This window comes from Phaenicophaeus curvirostris, chromosome 4, assembly GCF_032191515.1.
Source record: "Phaenicophaeus curvirostris isolate KB17595 chromosome 4, BPBGC_Pcur_1.0, whole genome shotgun sequence".
Classification (NCBI taxonomy): domain Eukaryota; kingdom Metazoa; phylum Chordata; class Aves; order Cuculiformes; family Cuculidae; genus Phaenicophaeus; species Phaenicophaeus curvirostris.
The window spans coordinates 17,473,858-17,491,550 of record NC_091395.1 but is presented as its reverse complement, the minus strand read 5'-3'; the positions used below and the strand labels follow the sequence as shown (position 1 = coordinate 17,491,550).

At 45.4% G+C, this 17,693-nt stretch overlaps 1 protein-coding gene across 2 annotated transcripts; it reads right to left on the bottom strand.

Moving 5' to 3' along the window:
* Nucleotides 1-408: 408 nt before the first annotated feature.
* On the bottom strand, nt 409-16,112 carry REST (RE1 silencing transcription factor). 2 transcript variants are annotated; one of them, XM_069855358.1, is made up of 4 exons: nt 16,013-16,112; nt 14,360-15,270; nt 8,916-8,999; nt 409-5,911 (listed from the first exon to the last, which is right to left on the bottom strand). In XM_069855358.1, the coding sequence occupies exons 2-4, from the start codon at nt 15,258-15,260 to the stop codon at nt 4,197-4,199; spliced, it is 2,700 nt and encodes an 899-aa protein (XP_069711459.1). In that variant the 5' UTR covers nt 15,261-15,270; nt 16,013-16,112; the 3' UTR covers nt 409-4,196. The 2 variants fall into 2 exon arrangements, with proteins under 2 accessions (XP_069711459.1, XP_069711458.1); XM_069855357.1 differs by lacking the exon at nt 16,013-16,112 and adding an exon at nt 15,734-15,759.
* Nucleotides 16,113-17,693: the final 1,581 nt, after the last annotated feature.

Below are 17,693 nucleotides of genomic sequence, written 5' to 3'. Positions count from 1 at the left end.
CCGCCTGCATTACCTCTGAAACTCAAATTGAAAAGTTGCAGCTTTCCTAAAGCAGCATCTCTTCTCACACAGTGGGGAGTATGCAATTCACGCCCACTGGGGGCCTGTCCTGCCAAGTCACAAACGGGTCCAGTCTGAGCCTCATCTGCACGCGTGCATCTCCCACCTTGTGCCCTGCCCTCATTGAAGAAGATGGGGAAATGTTGAAATGGAAGAAAAAAGGTGTTTCTGGAGCTGCGGTCCCTGTCTCCAGTCAAGTCTGTGTGTGCACACACCTATGTACTGGCACCCCTAGACCAGGCTGGCTTGAGGTCTTGAAGAGCTTTGTCAACGCTGCTTGCACTGCTCCTGCCTTTAGTTACAAACGCCTTTCATTGCTCTTAAAAAGTGGGAGAGAGAAGCTGCAAGTTCCTTAATAAAGTTTATTTAATCATAACTATGCTTAGGAAAATACACTTGTAAGGGTTAATATAATGCAATTTAGTTTAACTTTATACTACATTTTGGACAAAAGACTTCTTATACATGTTTCAGGTAAAAACAGGATGTACGATCTGGCTTGTTTTACATCTAGTACAAATGTAGAAAAGTCTGTCATGCACTACAGTAGAGAGAGCATGAAAAAAAAATTACCTTTGGTTTAATTCAGAGAATACAAGTATTGCACTGTAAAAGCATCAAACATGGTGCAACTAAACATCATAAACATGTTCCATGCCAGCTTACAAAAGTTTGTTATCTAGTGTAATTTTAGAGGGGGGAAAATATATGTACACATAAAACAATTCCATCAGCTATTTGGATTCTGTTAATATCATATGCATGCCACATATCTAACACAACTGACATTCAAGAAAACTCTTGAATTTGATTTAATACCTTTCAGCTACATTAAACCTGTTGAAGTCAATTAAATTGTTGAAATCAATGACATTATCATATCTTAACTGGCCTGTCAGTTGTTAAACATTCTTCTTTAAACAACTAAAGTTTCAGCCTAGATCACCAAAATCCATAAACAGCAATTATAATACCAAGGATTATTATTAACGCCTAGCTACCCACTCCTAGATCATTTCTCAGGGCAGTTAATTTGAGTGTACAGATTCACCCAGCAAAAGCCCAAAACTCCACGTTGCTCAACGAAGCGCTGGCAGCGCAGGGGTATTGCTGTGCTGATCCCTCCAACCACACAGAGGTTGAATACTTGTACAGGTATTATTGTCAAGAAACACAGAAACACTAGCATTGGCAAAACCAACACAAAATAATTTAAGAATATTGAAAAAGACCGAAAAAAAGGCATTTTTTTAAAGGGAGATACAGCAATGTAAGACCACCGTATACAGTGGATTACCTGAACTGCAACACCCCTCAAATACTCAAGATTAGCAATGTCTAACATTTTAGGTACATGTAATGCATTACATCCTTGCTGCTTTACCATAACATCCTCCCAAACCTTGGTCTTAAGCAAGCGGAGAATTCCAACACAGTTCTGCACCAGCATTAGGTATTTCAGGTTGATGGGTCTCAGAAAGAATCAATTTTTCTTCTTAATATGTTAATAACTTATTTTCAGTTTCTAATCTCGTGGTAAGAAACACTGCTGAACAGGAGCCAACTCTCATCTTCAAAGAGTTCTTGCCAGATCAAGCACAGAAACCTTGAGTACTTCCCAAAAACATGCAGCAGAGTATCTCAGAGAACCACATCTTTGTTTTTTTATCTCATAGAGAGAGATTTTAAGTCAGTCAATACCATTACTTTAATTTATAGACAAACCAGAAAAATTATCAGGCCAGCCCACGAGTTTATTTGAATATAGCTGAAGTCCTTGAAGTCTCTCACAAGATGGCAAAGGCTCTTTGCAAGGATATAAACGGAGCTATAAAACCTCTACACAGTACCGGAATTCCCAGCATCTACTCACATCGCTCATGAATGGTGGCAACAATTATATATAGAAGAAACACTATTATGAAGGAAAAATTATACATCTAAGACTATTACAACCAGTTGTTTAGGAAAACAATTCAACTAGGTTTATTTTTGTAATGTTTACCATAAATATAGTTGCAACTTGATCTTCAGTTGCCAATGATTGTCGCAGCCAAGGTAAGGATTGAACACTATCTAAGCAAACAAAAACTCACTGTACATTATACAATTTATTTCTGCCACGAGGGATGCCTTCCCTCTCAAATCTTTGGCCTCCTATTACCAATCTCTCCCAAAAGCAGAAGCAATGTAGCATTGCTGCTCTCTATTCATTCAAGGCAGTGGGTTTGTTTGGAGGGGAAGATGCTGCAAGGACGTGCACAGAAGAACACGGTTCGTTTCAGCGCTTACACTGAGGGTATTTGCCATAAAGTGCTCTGACAAATCCTGTCTGAACTCCTCAACTCCACTCTCCAAATAACACTGCCTCCAAATTCACTTCTTCGGAGCTGACAACCAGAGAAGCTTCAACGCTATGCACTTTCCCACTAGAAAGGCTGCTGGAGACCATCAGAAGAGTGCACAGATGGGACTGGGGGGTTTTGCTTTTTCCCTGCTGGTCTGGATTTTGTTTACATTTACAAGCAGTAAGTATGCAATCCCCTCTGAGTTTGTGTGTGCCAGAAATGAAACCTGTTTAGAATCAAAACCTCCTAGTATGAAGTTTCTTGCACATAGACCTGAGATGACAACCTGAGCACTTGCGTGTGTCTCGAAGCAGGATGGTGTTATTCAATGCAGCCTGAATGAATAGAGAGCAGGAATTCCTACAGTGTGTTGGGAATGCCAGGTTTGTTGCTTACCAGTTGATTTACCTTAATTTCTATTTTTGGTGCGCGAGATGTTAGTTTTTGATGAACCATACTTCTAATCAGTGCTACTATTTTACTTTTTTAAGCTCGTGAAGTTTGACTGCTGTCCACCATAGAAAGGAAAAGAGGAAAAAAAAAAAAATCACCTGGACATGCAGGACCTGCAGACTATTTATATTGAGAGTGAGTATTTTCCTGTCTGTTGACTCCTTACATGTATCCAAAATATCAGAGGTGGCATTTCCATGACAAAACGAATCCTATAAAATAGTATTTTGAAATTGCATTGGTATCCTTTTGCTCAAGAATTATGCAATTTTAAAGCTAGTCAGAGATACATAGCCAAGCACTTCATCATTTCATAAACTTCATGCACAACTAACAATACCCCAGGAAAACAAGAAAAATCTGCAGTCAAGAGCATCACAGAAAACCATCCCAGAAAACTGTCTCCATGGTAAGCAACAAATCTGAATGTTTCCAAATAAAAAGAAAAACAACTTACAAACAAACCCAAACATGCATATATAAAGTGTACATGTACTGCACAAGCGCTATTCCTAGAGGATTAAACTGCATAGGTAAAAATCAAAAACAATGTGCAATATTTTAAGCCCTTAAAGCACAATCAAAAAAAAAAAAAAGCAGAAATTAAAAATAACAAACTTGTTCCCCCACAACAAAGCCAATTATATATCATAGTCATCAAGATATTAATCAAAACAGAGATTCTCCAATCAAAAGTTGGAAGGACTACTCTCAAATTTTGGCTCACTGTTGACGCTTAGGGGATCTGAAATGTATGTTCACAATCAGAACTACCTTAAGCAGTTCTGCTCAACGCTAGCCAACTTTGATTTCTTTTACAAAGTGCTCTTTTATGTAATAGAACCTATCTTCCTGGTAGAAAAAAACATCAAGTAGTTTAACACTATGAACATCAAGACACATCAAGAACTAGAATAAATGGGGAAGGGAAGAGGGGTAAGAGAGAGGAGGAGTTGGCTGCTAGAACAAAAAAGCAACTAATGCCAATGGCTCCATCCAACCTGTGTATTGTTAGCTACAGTCTTGATCTTAAAACTCAATTTCAAAATGAACTGCAGGAGCTAATAGACTAGAAGCTTAGACTGACTTTACAGGACACAGCTTCATACACCCTGCCTGCCTTCTCTAACGAAGAGGTCCAATAGTTAATAAGTTCACTGATACACAAGAAGTTGTCAAAAATATTTTCAACCTTAAAAAAAGAAAAAACAAAGCCAAAAACCAAACCAAGGCAGACACTAAAGCAAACCATGCTTAAAATAAAAAATCTACAATATCTGTACATAAGCTGTATAAGATTTTACAAAAGAAGGTTCTCCCAAAGCACAGCTATTTCTACTCCTGACCTTTTGTTGCCTTCTCAAAATAATACACATTGACTAAGTGGCGATGGAGGTGCTTACTGTATTCACCTTCCTTTTTAAATGAGCGGTCACAAAAAATGCACACATAGTGCTCCCTGGCTGCTATGGTGTCTGCAGCTCCTTGTGATGCCTTTGGACTTGTTTCCTCTTGCACAGAGTGAGCGCCATTTAACCCCGAGTCATCGCTTCCTTCCGATATGTTGTCGCTTATGTCACTGCCCTCATGGCTGTGGATGCCCTCATCCTCATCCATTTCCTGAGATTCATTCACTGCGGTGTTATCCGGAGATGATAAGGCCAGAGCTACTTTAGGACTTTGCATACACCCTTCTGCGGGGATGGTTGCCGGCATGGCACCTCCTGTTGGCTCTGTTGCTGGCAGGCATGGCTTAGTCAGGTCCATTGGATCCGAACTACTCACAGTTTCTGCCACATGGGTTTCCTCTGGCTCCTTCTCAGGTGCCAGATCTGGTACCACATCCATGGGCTCATCCAAGCTTTTTTCAGAAGACACTGCATGGGAAGATTCCTCAGGGAAAGCATCTTGCCCTCTCTCCGCCTTTCTTTCCTCCTCTTTTTCACCAACAGTGTCTTCATTCTCTCCCGCTGCAGCAGGCATTTCTTGGTCCTCTACCACAGCTCCTGTGTTTGCTTTCTGAGCTGGCAGACAAAGCTGCCCTGGCTCTTGTATGCAGCTTCCTTGGGGATCAGTGCTCTCCCCCTTGATGGCATAGCCACCACTGTCATTTAATCCCACTGTGTCAGTGGGATCTTCCTCCTTCTGGTCACTGCCCTCAGCTTCGGGCTTCACACACCCATCTTCTTCCGCCACAGGACACTCATCTGGCATCTCCTCATCCTCAGTCTTCTCCTGATCGAGTTTACTGCTTTTCTTACTGTGCTTATTTTTCAGAGCTTTCTTTTTTCTGTTTTTCTTGAGGCAAGAATTTTGCTTTTTAGACTCCTCCTCTGGTACAGCATCACTTTTTTGAGGTTCTTGGCAGTCTCTGGGTTTAGTTTCTACTTTCTTTTTCTTTTTTGTTACTGCTGAGGTATCATTTGCAGGCTCTTGCTTTAAGGAAGTTACTTCAGCCTCTGCCTTTCTTTTGATCTTCTTCGTTTTACATGTTTTCTCGGTATTTTTCTCAGTATTTTTCTCAGTTTTAACATCCACCTCCTTGTTTTCTAAAGCCGATTTCCGACTTCTGGTTGTCACCTGGCCTGCAGAAACATTGCTGATCGGCTTCTTTTCCTTTGCCAAATTATCTTTTTTCTCCACTTTCACAACTTTCTCACTTTTCTTTGCAGCTGAATCCCCTTTTATTTGCTCCTTCTCCGCTTTGTCATTAATGCTTTCAGAAAAGTCAGCTTCGCTCTTTTTAGTCCGTAGCTTCACCTTTGAAACATCCATGGTGATGTCAGAACAATCAGGATGCCTGGACTTGATGTGATACTGCAGGTTACATTTTTTAGATGCTGCGTAATCACAAACAGGACAAAGGAACTGGCGTGGATTGACGTGAAGCTCAACGTGCTTTTTAAAATTGCTGCGATCAGCTGTTTTGTAGTCACAGTGTGGGCAAGTCAGAGGCTTCGGCCCGTTGTGAACCTGTCTTGCATGACGAGTTACTTCATGCTGGTTTGAGGCCACATAGCTGCACTGATCACATTTGAATGGCTTCTCACCTAAGGGAGGAAGGGCGGAAGGGAACGATGGTGATTATCAAGCACAGGGGGTAGGGGAGGAATCACTTCTCACTAATACAGATACAGAAATATGAAACTAAAAAAAAAGAAAAGGAAATTACCCATGCGCCTTTAAAATTAAGTAAAGTCAACATAAGAAATCCACAAGGCACGAACACATTCACAAGACACCAAGAACAAAATACAAAAAAAAAAAAAAGGGAGAAGGGGCAAGAGTTGGGAGGAAAGGGATCCAAAACCAAACAAGCAGTAACAACATCACAGGTTCTGGCTATGCATACATACCGTCAGAGATCTCTCTACAGTAATATTACCAAATGGATTCCATACCCAACTGGTCCATTGAATGCATTGTAGAAAAATGGAAATGTAACATTTGATGAATAGCAGTTTCACAAAACGATTTTAAAAAGTCCAACTTTACACAGATTTAGCATACTTCATGTTTGCATTGAAAAGGAAATGAGGGGGAAAAAAGCTAGCAAAACCCAAAGCGCATGAAAGGGACACACCGCTCAGAAGATCTCTACCTCTGATAATCCATTTTGCTGTCTCAAACACAGGACGTACTGGCTCTAAGCTGCTCTTGGCAAGCCAACCAGATGCAGTCCAACACCATCATGTTATGACTGAAATCTGCACTTATAGTTTTGCAATGACTTTTACAGAAGTGTTCCTGAAACGTCCTGCTTAGTGCGTGCTGCTGCAGCAAAGTGCTTTTCTGTTTATATATTAAAGCAAATAGGAAACACACTTCTAGTGCACCAACTCAAGTTCAGAAATACTTAAGAGAACATCCGTGCATGTGCAAATTCAGCTGAGGAATTCGGGATGCTCCTGAGCTCTGAAGCAACATCTCAAAACTGACCAACAGAACTAACGTGTGCCACTTCAGTCCCTTCTGCTCACAGTACAATGGTATTTCTCCCATCCCTGTAGCCTGCTATCCTAACACTGCCCATTACTCATGCTGCTCCTCTGCCACATAACTCAGGAGACCAGAGCAGCCAGCAGGGAAGATGAAGTCACTGTGGTGTCCGTCTCCTGGCCACATGGATGATCGGCAATACCCTCACAAACTTCATAAAAGGCTGTGCTGCCTCCCTGGCAGGAAGGACGGGGAAACTTGTCTAGACCACTTCATGTTTGCCTGCAGCATTTCTATTATTCAAACAAGGGTTACTTTGACTCCCTATCACCTTCAGCCTATATTCTTTCTTTCTTTCTTTCTTTCATTCCTTCCTTTCCCCCCCCCACTTTCTGGTGACGTTTTCCACAAGCTGAAGCTTGACGTGCTTCATAGCCATCCTTCTCACAAGTATGGGCCTTTATCACCTACACTTCAAGAAACAGTTCCATGTTACACTGAGTGAGGACGAGAACAGCCTCTCTCTTACAAGCACCTGAACAAGCTGTTCTACCTACACAAAGCGGTTGCGAGAAGGTAACTCAAAGGTTGTACGTGAAGTTTGTGTCCACCACCTCTACTAAACCTAGGGATTTTGATGCCCAAGTGGAAAGGACCCGTACCAAGACGGCTAAGAATACAGCTGTGAACTGCAAGAGTCCAGAAAATGCCACAGAAAAAGTTCATCTGCCTGGGCGATGCAGCAAGACATGCAACAGAAGTTATGCAAGCTATTAATAAAAGACTCTTGATAGATAGCAAGAGTCCCATGTGCACTCCCACTTCTGCCAGCACAGCTCACGCCCTCCTTCCCAGACCTTTAAAAGCTAAGGGCAGGTCCCACTCCTCATCTCCCTCAGATTTGAGACTTCCTTGCGCACAAAAAGGGTAAGAAAGATGTTCACTAAATGCTTTCCAAGATCAGTATTGACCAAACCATTTGCAAATTCACATTTAGCCCAGGCATTCAGCCAAAAATGATTTTTGTTTCTGGAGGCAAAATACTTCATTCACAAAATTCTCAAACCAAAATACTGGCACATCTGTCATTTTAAAGCTGGCTATTTGGGTCCTACCCCCAGCCCCCTCACTACAGTTAAAACTGCCTGCCTTCTGGTTTCAATTAAAAGCCTCATCTATTGAAACTGAAACAAAACTTTCACAACTGTTTGCTATGGGTAGGAATTCATCTAGGTGTGGTCAATTCAGATATTAGCAAACCAAAAGCACAGCCAGAGATCAACCTGAACTCCCCTAGGAGGCTCACAAAGGACAACTGTGCTTGTGACTAGCATGTCTGCTGGTAAAACTCACAAAGATGCTACTAATTCAATTAAAAAAAAAAAAAAAGAGAGAAATCTGCAAGAAAAATAGAGCAGGAGATGCTTGTAACACCACAGATTATGACCAGTGAAGAGAAATGTAGGTTTGAGAAAATTGCTGATTTCGCTTTTAGTGCCACGCATCCAAGTGACTGGTGAACACCCTCTGAGTTTGCTCTTTTCTCCTCTATATCTCCTTGCCATAAGCAGAAGCTATTTTGCATCCTTCTGCAACGCTAAGGGAAAGCTAAGGGTTCCCCCAGAAGCCCTGGCTGAGACGAGAGCAGACATCACAGGGGAGACGCCCAACTGCTCAAAATTTTCGCAGCTTCATTGATTTGAAGTGAGTTACAGCAGCACAGAGAAGACAAGAATCTGCTCCTGTATCATCACAATGTTGTACTCGCTACCAGATTACTAGGATTACTACAGCAGCCCCATGAACTCAGAATTCATCCTGGAGAATAAAAGGGAAAGAAAAAGATAATCCCCTGTTATCATTTTTATTCACGACTCAGCATTTCCTCAGCAGGTAAAGACAACCTTCCCTGTTAAAATAAGAGCCACAGCTCAGGCTGTGCTGGTTGAGACGACATCTCACACAAAAATGGGCAGCCTGCAGTAAATGGCCCTGCTTGAGCAGGGGGGCTGAACCAGAGGACCTCCAAAGGTCCCCTCAACCTCCTCAACCACGCTGTGAGCCTGTGAGCCACCCCCTTTTCCCGAGTACTGCTGCTGCTCCCCGCTTACCAACCTGAGTGGGTGCGCATGTGCCTGGTTAAATGGGTCTTCTGAGAGCTGGAATAAGGACACATAGCACATTGATAGGGTCGCTCCCCTGCAAAAAAAAAAAAACCAAACAGCAAATTAGTTACTGAAATACAGCTGATTTCCAAATTTGGTTACCGAGCCAGACACGTGAGGCTGTCACAGATCCCCAGGCTGTGTTTGAGGACATGTCTCTCAGCAAAGGGCCACAAGTGAAAAGCATACGCCCAATCTGGACCAGTGTCACGCCCTGTGAATGCGGGTAGTGAAGGGGCAGAATACGAGAGAGAAACATCCTCATGCCCATATGGAGTCAAACGTAACCTCAGGCAAAAGGTGATGAGGAGAGCCACCTTTAAGAAGCTCTAAGCCACCAGCACTGACCTTCCTACAGTATTTTCTCCCAGCACTCAAAACGTGCACAAGAGATACAGACCCTGTATGAATCCAGAAATGTTCTTGCTTCACATAACACCTTACCTGAAACCCCTGCATATACTTTGGATTACGACGGGAACCAACCAGCCATTCAGTGCAGACACAAGCACAGATAGAGACCGAGTCTCTACTTCCAAAGTTTTATTGGTAGAGTGAAATTAGCTCGGAGTGTAGTAAAGCACAATGCTCTGCTCAGCAAAACTACGCTGCTAGCAAAAGCTCAAGTGCAGCAGCAACATTTATTTGGAATACTCACACCCCTCTGCTTGCAGACTTATTGTTTCTGGAGAACTAATGGAAACTAACCTGCCATAAATTAGGCCTCCACAAGGGACAGTTAGCTTGTCTAACTAGCAGTACAATGATCCTTGAAAACCCTTTTCAAGTGAAGACAAGCCCCAAATAAAGGCAGACAGTTTTAGAATTAACATCTGTTAGGCATATCCAGATAAGGAGCAGGGCTATCTGCCCCAAACTGCTACATAGCTGAGAGATCTAGGCTGCCTTGTCTCCACTACAAGCTGTAAAAACACTTTTTAGCCCAGCGTGGATTACACCAACAGAAGAGGTCAGCCAAATTAAGAAAGGAAAAGTTATTGGTTGCAATATTTATTCCAGTCATTGTCAGAATTACACTACACCATTTGCTACATCAGTTGAAGCATGCAGCCAAGGCCCTCTCCCAATCGCTGAGCCCTGGACATCAGCAAAGACCCTGCATACAGGCTATTTGCTGGCTTTCAGAGGCACAGCTCTGTCTGCAGCAGCAAAGATCATCACCTGCCAGTATGTGACCTGCCACTCCACCGCAGGCCTTTGCCAAAACAGCCTATGAGTAGTCTTTGTAATGCAGAGTAATCCCGCACTTCTTCCTTCCCTGGAACAGACTACGGTTCCTGATTAGATCAGCAGTTTAAAGGTAAATTCACCCTAACAACCATACCCCTCCTCCCTCTCCAGTTAAAACGTGGGAGGAGATTGGTGCAATATACACAATAAGATTAAGTCATCTACAACAGAAAGCTAGGCCTTTGTTATAAAGAAATGGGCTTTTTTTCAAATGACTCCTCACTGTCTGAAAATATGTGGCCAAAGGTCCTAGAATATTCAGTAACATTCAGAATATTCAGTCTTCTTCCCATTACCTGAAGTTTCACATCCTTAAAGTTACCTTCAACGTACGAATATGGAAAATGCTTTCTTTCAGGTGTTTTACATAGGCACGGCAAAAAAAAAAGTACTAGATTTAGAGTATGATGAACACAACCAATTTAAATGTGTTATTGCCACTTGAGAATTGAATGCCTGACTGTTTTTGCATTGTATGGGCTGTTTCATAAAACGCTGTTGCCCAAAGGATTTTTATTGTAATTTTCCAGGCTCATTATATGCAAACAAGCCAACAAAAAACCCTCTCCACAAGACACCTAAAGAATAAGTCCTGACCCAGCAAAAGCTTAAACAGGCACTTAACGTTATGCAAATGAACACGCAGACCTACAAGTTTAAGATGATCTCTTTATACCGCTTTTCTTCTAGTACCATTAAAAGTTTTGTCTGTTTGAAACAAAACTGCTTCCACCAAACTTCAACCACAGTGGCAAGCAAGCAAGATCTCCTACGACAACCAAAATGTTAAGAAAACGCCAGCCCAGAGCGAGGCACTGAACACTGGGACTGCCAGAAGTACGCGTCTTATTTACATAGCCCTGCAGATGATTTTCAATTAAGCTTTCTAGAAATCGCTTCTAGCAAGTAAAATGTAAAAAAATGGAGAACGAGGCTGCATTGTAGTGTAGTTCCAGCATCAGCAGCGTGGATAGCTGATGGGATGAATCAAGTCAAAAACAAGCACTGTCACAAGCTGCAAGGTACCTTCCAGGGCAGAGCGGGTTCACGGACACCTGCTTTCCAAAGCAGATGCAAGCAGCAGGCAAGCAGATAACCTCTGCGGCCTTCCAGTGGTCCCCAAACATGCAGACAACTGGTATTTCCCCCACCATGCAAGCTGCTAGTATGAAGCTCCTGCCCCTGCTCCTGGCCATGGGCTCTGGCATTTGTATGTATCCTTAGCAAGTTGATAGGAATGGTTGGACTCGATGATCCTGTGGGTCTTTTCCAACCTAGTGATTCTGTGATTCATTTCACTAGTCAGCAGAAAACCAACACGGGAAAGAGGAAAAGAATATTTTACTGCCATTTTAGTGAGATGAATCAACCAGTCCCAGGATGTGGGGAAGAAAAAACCCAGATCGCCTTTCTCCAGCAGCAGCAGAGCATTTGATCCTGTGAAACTGCACTCTGTAGAGTCGGTGCTTCAGAAAACTGGATGGCTCACACACAGCAGAATCCAATTATCTGCAAGGAGGCATTTTCCCACACAAAAAACAAGAAAGAGAAAAAAGTATCTACGCAAATATTTTTAACCTATCAGCAATCAGAAAACTAAAGAAACAAACAATTCCAACTTCCTTCTTAATTTTCTGAACCCATAAAATAGGAAGAAAATGCAGTATATATATATTTATCTACATATATCTCCCTCTCATCTTTTTTCCCAAGAAATATTTTTCTTAAGTTTCAAATGAAAACTATATTCCAATGGTATTCTACTACTATTTAGACAGTTTTCATTTAATTCAATACTGTTATGTCAACAGTCTGGAAATCTTATAAGACTATAATGTGGATTTTTTTCTGGTTTTTTTTTGGGTGCGGGAGTGGTTGGTTGGGTTTTTTTTTGTTTAGCGGTTTTGTTTGTGGTTTTTTTTAAGGCAATTGATAACACAATAATAGCAGAAGAAACTTTTAGCCTGGTGTATAAAGACACCTGCCAGTAGCTTGTTTACCTTCTAATACCCTTCCCTTAGTTTTAACACTCTCCCCCACAAAATCAATGCTACTGGAAACAAGGCACATTCCTAAATGAGTTTACAAACATATTTGAAAGATTTTTATCAAGTGAGAACTGGCTGAAAGATCTTCACATTTAGGTAAGAACTAGCAAAGAAACAAATACCAGAGTGAACTAAAAAATGCTGAAATTAATTACAATCACTTATTTCAGCTTAATAATGAAATATTAATAATGAATAATAATGAAAATACATGGCAAACCATGAACCGGAAACCTTGATTGAAAAGGGGAACTGGACAATATCCTACATCCTTAACATGCTGGTTTTTTAAAGTATTTTAATGAAGTTCACTGGTAAATCAGTCAAACGCAGCCATAATAGAGCGCTTCCTCAGCAAACATGTTTTCACAGTTAGTTCCTGCAAAACTCAACAACAGCTTTCAGAGATCAGAGGGGGGACCTAACGTCATGTACAAACATGAGCACAGACGAATTTAAAGTCGAGACAAATGTAAAACAGACAGGCACCACAGCATGGGCTCACATTTGGCCATGAGTTCCCCGGATGATTCATTTAGTTTTTCTCCCATTATTCTGTGATTTTTACCTGGTCTCTTTCCTGTTATTTCCCACAACACACACAAAGGAAACCAACTGGAGGATAAACCACACCATTTTCCTCACACCTCTCACAATAACCTTTGTTTACTTGTTTAGGAAAAAATATTTAGACAGGGTTGACTTTAAACTTACGGTATCCAGTGAACAACAGGGCTATTGTTTAAAGAAGAATATGTCTTCACCTACCAAAATTTCCAGCAGACCCTCCAAACCCGTTCTAAAGCACGCGGACTGACACAAACTTCGGCACACTTGAGCGCAAGCCCAGTCCCATGGCCGCTGGAGTCCAGCCCTCCCCTCCCAGACAGCTGCAGACAACTGAACTGAAGCCTCCAGACCATTGATGTCACTGCTGTGACAAAACAGAGCTTCAAAGGAGAAATTCCCCAGTGTTTTGCTCAGCTGGCACAGCCTACAATAAAGAGGAACCGAGTCAGGTCAGCGTACTAGAAGATGGTCAGCAACTCTGCCCTCTCCTCAGCAAGCCTTGAGAAGGTAGAAATAAAAGCTTGGGAGAAGCTGCAGAAAAGGTCTGAATTGTCCCCCTGCCCCACCCCCCCCCCAACCCCTTTCAAAATTATGAGGATGCAAAGCAACAATAACTTGGTATGTGAGGCAGAGAGGTGGCTAGAACATACCCTTGGAGGTTTTGGCCCCGGACTTTAAAGTCTCAAGTCTGGCTACACTTCAGGACTCAACATGCAAGAGGCTCGTGAGGCTCTCTGATACAAGGCGAGGCGTTGCCCAAATCACCTGTGTTCCTAGCTCACAGGAGAGCAGCACCAAAGGTGTCCACAATAGTCCCGATTCCACTTGGTATGAACAGAAAGGGGCCAAGGGCTTTTACTTGAGATTACAAACCCTCATTATGAAAAGAAAGGAAATTAGGCCAGTGGGCCAAGAGAAGTATGTGCCTACTTTGGGCTACTGCAGCGATGCAGACCTTAGAAAAAAGGAAGCCCCTGTACACCCAGAGGAATTAGTTCACTAGGAACACTACTCGATTCTTACTCTGACTTCATAGAGGCTGGAGGATTCCTTTGCATGTGCCTCTCAGCTCTTACTTCTCTCTACAGCTTAGTTAAGTTTCAGCACAGTCTGAACATACCACTTTCAAAACTACTTATGTGATTTAGGCACCTTTTGTCAACCTGCTTGTTTTGTTTTTACAGCACCTCAGGGTTTTGTGCTGCAGACGCTGATAATCAGCACAGACACACTTTGACATGTTCTCTTCAAAAATTAGCTTAGAATTACTAAACATCACATTCTTCATCTCCTCTTGGGCCCCTGTCACAAAGAAATTTTCTGTCTTCTAGGTCTGCAGACTGGATCTCTGCAGACAGATCCACACTTCCACGAGGCTACAGCCTTGGCAGCACCACGACGAGTGAGCGCAGAGCTTTACTGGGGTGGATCGAACTCTGCAAACAGAAGACTTCTGGCTTGCTTAATTCATCACAGTTTCCCAGTAGCCTCACCACACTTAAATCAAAAAGGATGAAAGACTTACCTGTGTGAGTTCTAATATGTTGAATATAATTGTTCTTCCTGTCTGAAAAATAGGAGCATTGTGAGCAGGTATACACTTTCCTGGGAAAATGATTTCTTAGGTGTTTCTTCCAGTGATATTCACTGACAGTAGTATAAGTGCATATGGTACACTTGTAGACTCTCTCGTTTTCCCCTGCTTTGTTGTGGTGCTTCAAGTGAGCCAGATAGTGATCATATCTGTTAGTGTTATAGCCACAACGATCACAACGAATTGGGCCCTTAGAAAAATCCACCTCTTCTGCAGTGCAAGCATCAGACTCCTTCACCTGGGCTTGCTTTTCTGCATTTTCTTCCACGAAGAATTTCTTAGCGCTGTGAACCCTGATATGATGCACAAACTCCTCTTCAGACTCTGCCTCGTACTGGCAAGGCTTGCAACGAAATGGCTTGCTCTTCAAGCTCTTACTTTTGTCCTCTGCGCTTTCTGGAGTACCTGGTGCTTCCAATGAGACGTCTTTATCCATATTGGGAGTCTTAGCAGGGGAGCGAGCAGCTGCCCCTCGAGTTTCCTCACCAGGACCCTCCAGAGAGTTCAATTCCGTATTTTCAGGTGCCTCGTGGTCACTCTCCACAGCCTGAGTATCTTCCATACCTTCTCCATCGCTGTCTGAGAAGTTGCTGTCCCCCACCGTCGTCAGCTCTGCCATTTGCCTCTCTTCTCCAACCAGGTAATCGCAGCAGTTGCCGTTGACTTCTCCCGTCAAGGCCACATTTGCCAACATAATAAGCTGAGGAGCCGCCAGCTCGGCTTTAGAGAGGTCGTGCAAGTCATACATGTCATTGGACAATGCCATACCGATATTAGCACCGCCGGGAAAGAGGCCGCTCCCACCGGACTGTCCCAGAACTTGAGTTGCCATGGTAGCAATTCTGTTGGAAGAGAAAAGAAAACACCTGTAACCACTCGAGCTTGACGCCTCCTTCCACTCCCAGGTAACACTGGAGGCCCAAACCGTGGCCCGGTGGGGGTGGGAGTCCCGAGGAAGGGAAGGGGAAGGGGATGGGGAAGGGGATGGGAAGCTGGACTCCCCGGGGCCCAACAAAAAGGGGATGGGAAGCTGGACTCCTCGGGGCCCAACAAAAGAGGAGGGGGAGGGGGGCGCGGCCCGGTTGCCGCTTTCCCCCTGCCCCGCACCCGCCGGGCCGGGCCGGGCCCCCGCCGCCCTCCCAGCCGGGCACGCGGCCATTTTCTGCCGGCCCACACAAAGGTAGAGGGGGGGGAAGCCCGGCGGGCAACGGGAGGGCGACGCCTCGTTCTCCTCCTCCTCCTCCCCGGCGGGCCGGGCCGCAAGGATCGAGGTTGGGGGCGGGTAGGACGCACCGGGCCCGGTACCGGCTGAAGGGCCGCGGTTCCGGGCGGGGCCGCGCGCGGCGTTGGCTTCCGGCGGGGCGCGCGCCGCCGCGGCCCCTTGGCCGTGGTGCTGATCCTTCCGCGCCCCCGTCCCCGCACCCGCACCCCGCTTCGCACACACCCCGCTTCCCCCGCGCCGCCCGATCAGCCCTGGACAGCGCCTGGCGGGCGGGCGGGCGGGCGCGCGCGCGTGCCGCACCTCGCCGTATCGTATCCCTCCGCCCGCCGTCCTTTCCCCACCCCCCCTCCCCTACCCCTCACCCGCGGCGCGAGGCCGCCCGGCCGCGCGGCTGCTGCTGGTGCTGCTGCTGGTGCTGCGGGGCGGGGGAGGGGGGGGGCGGCGGCGGCGGAGGAGGAGGAGGAGGGGGAAGTGGGGGGGGCCGAGCGCATTCCAGCACACAGCGCGCAGCGGCGGGACCGCCCCGGGGAGGGGCCGCGGGGAGCGGGAGGGATGGGCGGAGGAAGGGCTCGGGTGGAGACCTGTTGGAGCATCCTCCACCCGAGCAGGAGGGGCATAGAATGATAGAATCACCAGGCTGGAAAAGACCCACCGGATCATCGAGTCCAACCGTTCCCATCAATCACTAACCCATGACCCTCAGCACCTCGTCTACCCGTGCCTTAAACCCCTCCAGGGAAGGTGAATCAACCACCTCCCTGGGCAGCCTCTGCCAGTGCCCAATGATCCTTTCTGTGAAGAAAATTTTCCTAATGTCCAGCCTAAACCTCCCCTGGTGGAGCTTGAGGCCATTCCCTCTTGTCCTGTCCCTTGTCACTTGGGAGAAGAGGCCAGCTCCCTGCTCTCTACAACCTCCTTTCAGGTAGTTGTAGAGAGCGATGAGGTCTCCCTCAGCCTCCTCTTCTCCAGGCTAAACAACCCCCATCGAAGCAGAAGGTGCATCTCCCACCCAAGCAGGAGTAGCATCCACCACCCAAGCAGAAGGTGCATCCCCCACTCAAGCAGCAGGTGTATCCATCACCCAAGCAGGAGGTGCATTCTCAGGAGCAGAACCAGCAGCCATGGAGCATCCCCCACTGAAGCAGGAGGTGCATTCCCCACCCAAGCAGAAGGTGGATCCTCCACCCAAGCATTGTCCAACTGAATGGCTGGGCTCAATCATCCAGCTCAGTGCCAGCTGAACCATGTCCAGGAGAGCCACATCTATGTGGGGTCTGAACAGCTCCAGGGATGGAAGCTCCAAGACCACCCTGTGCAGCCTGGTCCGATTCTTCACTCTTTCAGGAAAGAAATTTTACCTGTTGTCCAATCTGAACCTCTCCTGGTGCAGCTTGAGGTCATCCCCTCTTGTTTTGTCGCCTGTCATTTGGGAGAAGAGGCCAACTCCCACCTCGCTGCACCCTCCTGTCAGGCAGGGTGACGAGGTCTCCTCTCAGCTTCCCCTTTCTCTAGGCTGAACAACCCCTGTTCCCTCAGCCGCTCCTCGTAAGATGCTCCAGCAGTGACATCCGTGACCTCTACCCAAGCAGAAGGTGCAGCCTCAGGAGCAAAGCCAGCAACCAGGGAGCATTCCCCACCCAAGCAGGAGGTGCATCCTCAGGAGCAGAACCAGTCCATGCCTGGCGCCTCTGCTGCGCTCAGGTTTGTCCCCATTCTGGGGAGATAAACCTCAACTTGACCAGCACCATGGTGCTGCCCAAGCCATCACCTCCACTGCACTCCTCCATGGCACGGGGCAGGCAACCCAGCATTACCTCAAAACGTGAAGCATCTCAAGCGATTTTGGGACCCAGACCTCTGCGGTGGTTCCTATGTGTTCCAAAACTAGACATAAACCCAATCAGCTGCTGTTGCAGAGCCTGGCTCCCCACAGACTTGCTGTCACAGGTCCCTACAGCAGGAAGCACAGTCACGGTCCTACCAACAATAAATTACACTCCTAAATGAGGCAGTCAAACTCTTCTGGGCAGTTCTTTCTTCTCT